Source organism: Aulonocara sp. 'chitande type north' Nkhata Bay, linkage group LG20, assembly GCF_057382095.1.
Source record: "Aulonocara sp. 'chitande type north' Nkhata Bay isolate Kocher_YH1m ecotype deep benthic linkage group LG20, A_spYH_male_GT1.1, whole genome shotgun sequence".
NCBI classification, from domain to species: domain Eukaryota; kingdom Metazoa; phylum Chordata; class Actinopteri; order Cichliformes; family Cichlidae; genus Aulonocara; species Aulonocara sp. 'chitande type north' Nkhata Bay.
The window spans coordinates 23,421,158-23,433,055 of record NC_141363.1 but is presented as its reverse complement, the minus strand read 5'-3'; the positions used below and the strand labels follow the sequence as shown (position 1 = coordinate 23,433,055).

The following is an 11,898-nucleotide window of genomic DNA, read 5'->3' as shown; positions in this document are numbered from 1 at the left end:
ATATGTTTTATATCTGTTATTTATGTTTCACTGTGCTCAGCATTACAGTATTTTTTTAGGATGCAGTAAACTGTAAAACAATAATGCTGTTTAAATAACTGAACTGTAATAAATCAACTTTGTCTTGTGATCTGAGGTCAGCAGAGATTGAAGTTTACTGCCTCTACATCACAGCTAAGAGGTTTAACAGTCTTAATATCCAGCATTAGGTGATTAAAAATGATCAGAGGAAACTGTTTCCTGCTAATAAAGCATTTCTATTCTTAATCAAAGATAAATCAAAATATAAGTTTGATCAATATGTAAATGAGAAATGTAGTTTGAGTAGTAGAAATGATGATATCTGAGAACTGTGTCACCGACTCTTTATGACCTGTATTTGTAAAACGCTTTACTAAGGACCCCAAAGCGCTTTACACATCCAGTCATCCACCCATTCACACACACATTCACACACTGGTGATGGCAGCTACATTGTAGCCACAGCCACCCTGGGGCGCACTGACAGAGGCGAGGCTGCCGGACAGTGGCGCCACCGGGAGAAAAATTATTAAGTATTGTCATTGTTAAACACAGAACCATGATTTGTGGTTTTACTGATAGTAACACAGTCAGATAGACAGAGGGGATAAGGTGTGGGTGGACCTTGGATAATTAAATGTCAGCACCTTGATTGGATGGCTAAAATGTGAAGATGTGACATCCAGTGAAGGAAGGGGGAGAAAGGGTGAGTGGGTATAAAAGGGGGATGAAGAAGAGATTCTGAGTTCTTCCCTTTTGTCTTCTGTGAGATGAGCGGTTCAGACAATTGGATCTAAGAGGTTCACAGTTCAAATTCCAGCAGCGATGCTCGAGGGGAAACTGCAGTCCAACCTGTAAATGTGGAAAATTTTGTATTTTTTGGCTTTTCATCTGCTCATTTTTGCCTCTTTAGTTAATTCAGATGGATTTTCATTTACATTTATACTTCCACTGCCCAGTGGCTTTCCTGCTGAGTGATTATCATCAACTCAGAACATGAGGATAAGTGCATCTTCAGATCCAGGTGTGCTCATCCTTTCTCCAACCTCTCCTCACCAAAGATAAGAGCAAAATCAGCATTAGCTCAGGTAGATAAGTGAGTAGTAAGACAGTAAAAATCATCACTTAAACTATTAGATTTCTTTTTTGCTTTTGCTAAATTTCTTGCATAAAATTTCTTGCATTTAAAGTCTAAATTGTGGGCATTCACTTTCTAACCTTTTGTGAAACAGTAAAGTCTGAGTCGTATTCTTTATTAGCTCACAAAGCTCTTACAGGTTACCAGGTCAAGACTTTATAATCAGAGAGCACAACCAGACTACCTGTATAGGAGTTTTTTGTGCCATACTCGACAGTTGGGTGCTGGGTCATTGAACCCAAGACCCTGAAAAGTCAATAGTTGGCACCTGGACAGTTTTTGGACACTGAATCTGTGACCCTGCAGATCTACATTTGGTTTAGAGAAGAACGTTTTGGACACTGACGATCTTCCTGGGCTCTAACTGATTAACCCAAAAAGCTCAGACCCAGAGACATGTTGTTGTTGTTTTGTGAAAAAAAACATGAAGATTGGCAGGTTTAAAATTCTACATCTAGATGCAGTAACTATCATCCTAGTAAATATTAGAAATAACAGCCTAAATACAGCATGTGAAAGGTTGAAAGAAATAATTAGACACTGCAGGTAAACAGAGAAAGGATGAAGGTCAGGCGACAGCATAAATGCTGCACAGAGTCAATATCACACAGAAGATGATTTAGGAAGCTCATGTGTTGTTTCTTCTCTCAAGCCGAGTGTTATTTTCACTTTGTTGAAGTGTTAGAATATATTTCTGACTCCCTCAGTTCTGCTGTCTACAGCAAAGCTTTACTTCCTTTTATGTAGATACAGTTTAAATATATGATTCTGCTGCTTACGTGGTACATGGTGTTGTCGGTATAGCCCCCGGGAGTGTCGAACTCCAGGCCTCGAGGGCCGGTGTCCTGCAAGTTTTACATCTCAACCTGGATCAACACACCTGAATCAAATGATTAGTTCCTTGCCAGGCCTCTGGAAAACTTCAAGACATGTTGAAGAGGTAATTTAGCCATTTAAATGAGCTGTGTTGGATCAAGGACACATCTAAAACCTGAAGGACACCGGCCCTCGAGGCCTGGAGTTCGACACCTGTGGCCCAGACTGATAGTAATTTATGATGTAAAATAAGTGATGACTTGACCCCGACTTTAGTATATATATATTACTACTCAAGTACTAGTTTACATCCTGTATATAGTGCAGAAATAGCTGAGGTCAGTGAGTATGAAGTGTTTCTGCAGGTTCCTGTCATTGAAGGCTATAAAAATAATAAGTACTCAGCTACAAATCTTCCACTGGTGTGCTGACATCAGACTTTTGAGGCCTCAGTTTGGTTAAATATCTGTCACTTTGTGATACCGTGAAAACAAAAACATTGAGTGAAATGTGTTTCTAAGGTAGTTCATAAGCTGAAACTTTCAGGAGCTGTGATGTTAATAGTGCAGAAAAAGAAAAGAGGAAGTCCGTAGCCACAGCGAGTTTCTTCTGTTAACGTGGGAAATGCATTTGCGCTTTGTCTAAACGAGAAGGTCGCGGTTTAGTGCCCAGAAATGAGTCATCACCGGGGTGTGCTGAGTGTTAAAAGTTGAAACGATGACAATTAAAGAACTGTAACTAAAGACAATATTTTTGTGGTTTAATAATGCAGTCTATAAGGTATCAGGAGCTATCAAAGTCCTGTGTTTAACACCAAATAGTCAAATATTGATATTCATTCTATAAACTGCAGTGTTAGATCTTCATTTCTGTTCCTGTTATTAACCAGGTCAGTCTGGTCTGTGGTTTGCAGCCTAAGAACAGGCAGAGTTTCCTTCGTAAAAACAGAAAAACTGTCTTCTTTTCTGAGTCGACCCTAAAGGGGAAAGAGTGTGTAATTAGAACAACTGCAGTAAGACAGGGTTGCATTCCTCAGGGTGAGACGATATTTAACTGCAGACCATTACATTGTCTTGGGACACAGTGTTGATGTTTCTTAAAGAAGCAAACTAACTGCAGAAGGAAAGTAATTTAACTGGATGTCACAGCAGCAGAGACAATCACATCAGTGTTTGTCTCATCTGTTTTAGAGGAATCGCTGTACTAACAATAACCCCCATCACAGCTTTGTGTAAGAGGATCTCTGCTCTCTCTGAACGGCATGAAATGAGGGCAGAGAATTCAAAATACAGAAAATGTGTTTGAAGCACGATACATGATGTGACGGTCGAGGCAAATTTTACCACAATGTGGTGTTTGACTTCCTGTTTCTTTATGTCACAGCTGATCAGCTAATATGATACATGCAGATGAAACCAACGGCAAAAATGTAACATCTGTCTGCTGAGTGACTATTGTAATTAGGTCACCACAATTTTCTCATAGAGCCTTCAATATATAAAACACTGTGTGTAATACATGAAAGAATCCGCTGTGCTCCACAGAGGTTCGCCGTTCATTGTTTTATATATTGTAGGTCGGTGGTTTAATAATGACCAGCACAAGGCGATAAAACTTGTTGGCTCTGATTTCGAACTCTTCAACCACAGCGAGATAAATATGTTAATAAAACATTTATCAGCTACAGCTCATCTTACAAACAGGAAACACAGACTTGATTTTCATCACATTGTGGCATTCATTAGAAAAGAAAAACAGCATTTACCCAAATCTTCTTCTTCATTTTACCACTCACTTAAAAATCACTAAAATGATCTCCTGACACCCCTGGTGCCACCCTCCACCATTTAAAAATGATGCAGCTCATAGTGCAGAGCGGCTTTACGGATGCCTGTGATTGTGCCAGAGCACATTATGAATCAACACCATGGACATTTCAGATTTAAACACAGTTGGTTGATTGTTCCACTCTGAAAATTGAATTAAGGTGAGTGTTATTAGCTCTCTGGGGTTGACGGACGTCGCACCTCCAAATCACATGACCGATATAAGCTGACATAGCCACAGGCTGCTTTCTGAAGCTTGTATTGAAAAAGGGTTCATTACTCCAAGGTTTTCAACACAGTGCTCTTTGGTGACATCTGGTGGCCAAAAATATGAAGCGCATAGCAAATTAAAATGAACTGCTTCATCGTGACTGTCCATTCTATCTGAGCTGATATCGGAATATCGCTGTGGTGCTTTGAACATGTATTTTTGGGGTGTAAAAAAATAACGTTATGTCTATATGTTTAATAAATCATTTTAATGAATAAACCTGTGACATGTTCTCCATTTTTTTGTGACTTCTTGACATTTGTAGACATGATAGATAAAAATACATCATATATAATAATGTGCAACCACAGGTGGGAAGTAACAAAGCACAAATACTTTGTTACTGTACTAAAGTACAGTTTTCAGTTATTTTTATTACTTTGACTCCCTACATTTTCAAAACAGGTTTTTCACTTTTGGTTTAACACATTTGGGTCAAAGTATTATTTTGTTACTGCCAGCTTTCAAACATCAAATCAATTCGAGCCTGAACAGAAGCACATGAAAGGCAATCTTGTTCGATGTTGCATAAAAAGAAATGACGTGTGCAAAGTCAGGGGTTAAAAGTAGGTATTTTGTTGTTGTTTTGTTCTGTTTTTGATTTGGTCTCAACAATGGAACGACTGCAGGTTTCCATGGTTGCGGTTAAGGTATTTGAGCATCTGACTAGCGTTACAAAAGAGGAGCAAGCATAAAGTGAGTGACTTGTTTTTTAAGTGTCAGGTAATTTCAAATGCAGCGTTTCAGTCAGCTCAACAAACATCAGCAAACACACAAACTGTTTGTGGAGTTTGTCTCACAGTGTGTTGCTAGCTAAAGGTCCAGCTGCTGTATTTCACATGTAGAAAAACTAAAGCTAACTTCACTCAGAGATGAAGAAAGATAAGAAAGACAGGAGAGGAAGAAGAGAACTTAGTTTTAAAGGGAAGGACTCCTCATATAAAGCTTACGTGTAAGTCCTCATGTTTTTAAATGTTGGGTCTGTACATGTGACATTATGTTTTTTCAGTATATATATCATGGTGCAAAACAAACTGAGGTAGTATAACTGTGTTATTTAAAGGCTGCATGAAAATCCTCAGTATGTTAGTGCAGGATCTGTACTGTGATGGACTTAGAGAACAGTGTTTGACTGGTGCACAGTGGCTGCGGTTTCATGGTCAGAGTAAGGTTGTATCAAGTTTAGCAGAGATGAATTGAAGTTAAGCTCATGATGCTTAGATTCATCCACTGAATTCCACTTTCATACAAACTTTATACCATCTAAAAAAAATACAGCATAAACAGTGTAGAGGATGCAAATCAGGCAGAACAACTCTGAAACATCTGCTCACATCCACAAAGAGCAGCAGGTTGGCTGATCACAGCCTGTGCACTAAGAAAATCCGCTGGAGCTTTCAGTAGAAATGATTGTGAGTTATGATTCTTTTCCTCTCACTGAACCATTACAACCAATGTTAGGGTTCCCCACCTGCTGAATCCACTTTAACCCCTGACTACATGTAACTGCCCCCAAAGGTTATTTTTTATGTTTGGTGTAGAATAAAGAGCCAAGCTTCAGCTGATGTTTAACCAGTAATTTAATCTCCTCTTCACCAGAAAACACAGAATAATGTGTGAGCAAAATTAAATTACAACCCAAATAAAAACGTACACACAAAGTAAAATACACAAACATGCTGCGTGTGCCTTTCTACCACACATTCAGGAGCAATTGCAGTCCCTGTTGTCCAGTTTTGCTCTTTATCCACAAGCTACAGCTGACAATAAAGCTAAAAATAAAACTGACTTTGACTTTGACTAGCTTGTTTTCTGGCTTGAGTCTTCACTCTCTGGCGACATGTGTGCCTTAATTAAACAACTGTCCAAACCATGCGCACCTGAAAGCGCAATACTCAGGTCCACCAGAAGGTGGCAACAATACAACATAGGAATGACATTAAATGGCCAGTTTTGAACAATATAATCACATCTTACTGAGACAGCTACACATTTTCCTGTTTAGAGGCAAAGTCACCCTCTACAATGAAGGCAACAGAAAATGGATATAATGGATATATATTTTCCTTCTTTTTCTTCAGATCCAAGCTGAGTATAATTAGAATTTTAAAAAGTTAGACTAAAGTTGTCGGGGGCTTGGTCTGTGATGCAGCATTTTGAGTTTACTTTGTACTTTTGGATTCCGTATGTTTTATTGGAAATATGTTAAGTTCTTGTGTTGTTATTATGAGCTACGATTTGGTGAAGTTTTATTCTAGTTTTTGTTTCATCTATGTCTCCTGATTTATGAGTCTTTTCCTGTCCTCCATGTAGTCTGTCTTGTCCATGTTCACTGTGTTTTGTTTTACTTCCACTTGTGGGGTCATGATTATTTGTGTCAGCTGTGTCTCCCCAGGTGTTTCTCTTCCCTCATTACCGGCCTGTGTATTTCACCTGGCCTTGTCTTTCTGTCCTTGTTTTCTGTTTGTTTGTTTGTTTGTTTGTTTTTGTATCAGCCGTAATAAAGGCTTGCTTTTTGTTTGATCATCAGTTCATTTTTCCTGTGTCTGCTTTTGGGTCTGACCCACAAACACACCGGTGCTCACTGCCGTAACAAAAGTTTTTATTCCCATCTAGTGATATTATTTTATAATTATGTTATTATAGCACAAGGTTCAGTTTGCTTTGCACCAAAATGGAAATATCCTCCAAAGAGCTACTTTTTACTTTATTACTTTTGCTTTACATTTCAGAGCCTGTACTTCTTTTTTACTTTTACCTGACTAAAGAAGTTGAATCAGTACTTCAACTTATTTTTCACAGCAGTATTTGTACTTCTAAGTAAGTACAGATGTCTGTACTTTTGCCAATCTTGTGTGCTGCATACTCTTATAATACACTTGGAGTATGCATGTGCTGTGAGGTCCTTGCTTCCACGTGGTTATGTAAATTGGGCAGTGTACAGGTACATTTACATATGTATATATATATGTATACCGGTTTATGTCCGACAGCATTTTCATGGACCGGCCTTTAAGGTGTCGCGGATAAATACAATAAAATAAAACCAGTACCAAAACAAAGAAGATTTATTCATAACACACAGGAAAAGACCCAGGGAAACCGAGTTAAGGATAAAAACAAGCATCAACTCTCACGGCGTGGTACCGCTCCATGACCCAGGGGTTGGGGGCTACTTGTCTATTTCTTTTGTATGTTTTTGACCTGGGGGTAGAATTGCTTATAAACGTGTAAAATAAAAATGTAACATATATAAGGTTATTCTGTTTGGTCAGAGTTTTTTCAGAAACAACACAATATCAAAAATAAATTAAATTCAAATAATCTAAAAAGAATAAATAAAAAAATAAACACCTGGTAAATATTTCCTTTAAAAGCATTGCTGTGTTTAAGTTTGGATAGAGACTGGATGAACTTCTGAACATTAAAAGATTCAGTTTGTGACACAAAACTTAAAATAGAAGTCGGAAATAAATAGACATTTTATTTCTGCATCGTCTGATAAATGAAATACTAAAGATTATTCTGTTTGGTGTGATGAAAATGGAGGACAGCCAACACGAGTCAACTAGTCTAGTTATAAAATAGTCTAGTTTATATCCTATAATTATAGTTTAGTAAACCTCACGCAGTCGGTTTCTTTAGAGCGTGAATGATACTCTGAAAATCAAAAACATTTAAGTTATGTGAGGAAACAGGAAACTTAAATAAAGAAACATTATTGCAGTTTTAAAAAAAAGTCTTTGTGTGGGTGTGTGTGAGTTTTGAAGGCATGACCTCGTCATTAAGAGAAGTAAGAAGTTCCTGGGTTGCAGCGAGAAAGAAGAGAAGCAGCATTAAACCATCAGAGCTCTGAGATGAAACACACTTTGCTCTGCTTCATCTTCCTCAGTGAGTAAATTCTCTTCTTATTTCTGTCACTTTCTCTGTTCTAACTTTTATTTGTCTCCATTTTATTTTTAAATTTTCAACTTCCTTCTTCATTTCCTTGTTCTCCCTCACAGTTAGTGGTTGTTGTGGTTAAACATGCAGGTTATTAAAAGCAGAAGAAAATCTGTGAAATATATCCAGTTTGAAATATATAAATCTGTGTGGAATTTAAATGTTTCCACAAACTTTTTTGTAATTTACAAATTATTTTTAGTTTTAAACCAGTTTGATCCCCAGAAATCTTCTACTTTTTATTGGACACTGAATCTGTAATCAAATACTTTCCGTCTACTCTTCTATGAGAGACAAACTTATAATAGTAGAGCTGATGAAACAAACACTCTGTGTTTCATTTCTTCTTTTAATGAGCTGAAGAGCAACAAAGTCAGCGGTGACAAAGTGAGAACTGGATGTTTAGCAGCGCGACTAAAATGTTCATTTCACATACAAATATAGAATTAGCTGCTGCCGATGATGATGATGATGATGATGATGATGATGTCATCAAAGATACAAAAATGAATTTTGACTTTTATTTATCTTTTTCACAACCTTAAACTCTGAATCTTCCACATCAGATGCTTTGTGTTCGTGTATAAAACAGGAAGTTTGCTGTTTGCAAATAAAAACAGAAAAATGAAGTTAACTGAACTTCTGTCATCAGTTCAAATTCATAATCATCTGTCACATTTAATCTATAGTAAGATTGTAACTAAAGATTGTTCATCCTTTCAGCAGCACTTCAGGATGGAAACACTGGTTTGGTCAAAGCACAAACTCTCACCCACAGAGCAGAGGAAGGAGGAAACATCACAGTTGCGTGCAACTTTTATTTGTCTGGAAGCAGGAAACTCTTCTGTAAGGAAAAATGTGAAGATGGAAACATTCTTGTTGAAACATCTGATGATGCAGCTCAGAACGGCAGATACAGCATTAAATATGTAAAAAAAGGTGTTACCTCATATGATATTATGTATGTGAGCATCACACAGCTGAAACAGTCTGACTCAGGATGGTACAGGTGCTCTTTGGACAGAGTCTTGTTGACAGATGGAAACTCTGATTTTGAGCTGATTGTCACAGAAGGTGAGTTTCTGCTAACAGTCGTGTTTGTCTTTGAAGGTGTGACAGAAGCTTCACGTCTCAAAAGCAGCTACTTTTCCTTCAAATCACCTACAGATGTTATATTTATCTGAAACATCAAGTTTCATCAGTTCTGCTGTCAAACAGCCCATAACCACGTCAGTCACATGCAGATATATAAACTGCTTCAAGTGGTCTTATTATGACTCTGATGCTTTCATTGTTCACAGCTTCAACCACTTCAACACCAAACGGGACTCTGAGACCTTTTTCAGCTTCAGTGTTTCTCTCATCAGCCTCCACACCACCAACAGCACAGAGTTTAAGCTCAACTTCAGGAAGCTCCACACCTTCATCAGCCTCCACGCCACACAAAATGGAAACAACACAGAGTTTAAGCTCCACACCTTCATCAGCCTCCACTGAAACCAAACATGCAAGATCAGGTATATTGGGTGGCTGTCGCTTAGCAGGTAGAGCAAGTCATCTTCTAATTGGAAGGCCATTCGTCTGATCCCATATTCCAATGTGTTTATCAGAGTGTAACTGTTGGATAGAAAGCACAAGGTGTAGGAAAAAAGTGTTTGTATAAAAAGATGAATAAGGCAGGTCGTATGAGTGCTCGAGTAGAAAAGGGCTTTGGGTTCATTCATGTGTTGTTATCAGAGAACTACACAAGAATGACACATTAAAAGCTGTGGAAGAAGCGCTCTGATATTTTAGTGATTAAATTAGAAGCAATAAATTGTTCTGTCATTCTTGATAAACAGTTTGTCAGATAGTGTTTGATGAACTGTTTTCAGTCCAAAGATACGTTACTCTGTATGTGCACAACTTTACTGCTAAATGAACAGATGTTGAGACCACATGTTTACACTGTGAGTAAAAGAAATCTTCTCTGTTAAACTCCTGCAGATGTGCTGATTTATGTGGGTCTGATTCTGCTCGTTATGATCGTCGTCTTATCAGCAGCTCTGCTGATTTGCTGCATGAAGAGGAGGACCACTAAACCCAGAGGTGAGGCTAGGAAAACAGAAAAGGCTAAACATGCTCAGCTCAGAATGTCCCAGTTTGCATGAATTAAGTCAGGTGTGACGTTTCTGTCACACTGTTTTCACTTTTGAAGTTCAGTCTGTTTGTAAAAAGAGCACCGGATGTTCATTTATGACTCACAACAGAAACTAATTGTAGCAGATTTGATTGATATGATTTTGATTCTTTATCAGTCATGTGTCTTATCTAACTGTAGTTCATATGTAGTTCTTCATATCGTTCCTGAGTTTAGTTCCTCAGGTTCTTCTTCCTGTTATGTGTCTTAAAGACAGACGTTTATTTTCTGACCTGCATGTTTTTCAGGACCTCCTGTGGAAACAGAGTATGCTGACACGCAGGTGGGTTTTAGGAACTGTGACACACATCAGCTTCATTATTGTTTGCTTTGTATCTGTCAGCTGGTTTGTTCTCCTGCTGCAGGCCGACAGGTTGTATGAAGATATTGGAAAGTGTGACATACCGAGCAGGTCACCTCCTGTAGAAGTGTCTTCAGTTTATGCCACCGCCAAAGACCCCCATTCAGATGGAGTTGAAAATATAGACCTCTACAGCCTCGTCACCTCTCCTCAGAACAACGTGAGTAAAACTGTGGTCTGATTCTAAGCTGAGGTCATAAACCAGGTAACTGTTTGTGTAGTGAAGTAATTCATCTGTTCTCAGACACAAAGAGCCATGTTCCACTGAAGACTGAAGAAATAAAAGTTCTTCCTCTATGTTTGGAGCAGATAAAATCTTTTAAATTGAGAAAAAGATTCAAAAGAATCCTTTCTATACTGAAATGTGTATTTTTGAATAAATATCAGCTTCATACTCAGTGGGATTTAAAAAAAAAAACCTTTCTGGTGGAAAACAAGTCTATCAAACGTTAAGGTTAATTAATCTGTATTTAACACAACTGTAAAACACTGTCCAGTAAAGGAAAAAAAAGCAGTAAATCCTTCGTTTGTGAACGTTGTCATGTTCAGATTTTGTTACAAAGGTATTTTGAAAGGTGACTTCAGAGACTTTATGATGATTATGACAAAAATGTATTTTTGATTTTTGTTTTTTTCAGATGTGGGTTTTTCAATTTAAATATTCAACATTATTTAATTTTAACAGTCTTATGTCTAATGTTTGATCTCACCTCTTTATCTCATTAAGGCAGACAACCTCTGCTACGCTGAAGTGCATCTTCCCCAGATTCCTGCCACCAACAGCGCCCCCTGTGGTGAAGCAACTGATGTTGTCTACTCAATGCCTCAGGTGGACCTGAGTACTGCCATCCACACCAAAGACGCTTCACCTCCTGTGTACTCTGTTTCCTCACTATGAATATATTAGTACTATTTTTAAACCTGTCCTGTCCAGCAGCTGTAACAAGCGTAATGGTCTGAATGCTTTGTTGTGCCAAACATATTTGCTTTCTCAAGAGGGGCACTGTAGACCCTCTGTAGGCTCCTCTTTTTATGTTTTTGTTTTATCTATTTATTTAATTTTGTTATTCATATTATTCTGTGTGTGGATATTATGTTGGAGCGGACAGGGTGTGAAGATTGGATTGGCAAAAGATAGGTGAAGAAATTTAGAGGAATAGAAGAAGAAAAATGAGAGAAAAACAAGAGAAAAATATGAGGGTGGGAGAAATTTTGAGGATGAAACAAACAGACATGCTGGGTCTCCAACTGCTACAGCTGTGACAAAGTATACAAACAATAGGCAACACCTGAAAGACAAAGCACATCGTGTGTGTGTGTGTGTGTGTGTGTGAGAGAGAGAGA

The 11,898-nt window shown here is 38.0% G+C and overlaps 1 protein-coding gene across 2 annotated transcripts; it reads left to right on the top strand.

The window, feature by feature from the left end:
• Positions 1 to 7,836: 7,836 nt before the first annotated feature.
• On the top strand, positions 7,837 to 11,898 carry LOC147305622 (uncharacterized). Of its 2 annotated transcripts, none has more exons than XM_086277705.1 (7): positions 7,837 to 7,963; positions 8,738 to 9,088; positions 9,316 to 9,531; positions 10,001 to 10,102; positions 10,442 to 10,476; positions 10,559 to 10,714; positions 11,282 to 11,898. In XM_086277705.1, exons 1-7 carry the CDS (start codon positions 7,930 to 7,932, stop codon positions 11,450 to 11,452), a joined length of 1,065 nt encoding a protein of 354 aa, XP_086133831.1. In that variant the 5' UTR covers positions 7,837 to 7,929; the 3' UTR covers positions 11,453 to 11,898. The 2 variants fall into 2 exon arrangements, with proteins under 2 accessions (XP_086133831.1, XP_086133832.1); XM_086277706.1 differs by having other exon boundaries at positions 7,861 to 7,963; positions 8,741 to 9,088.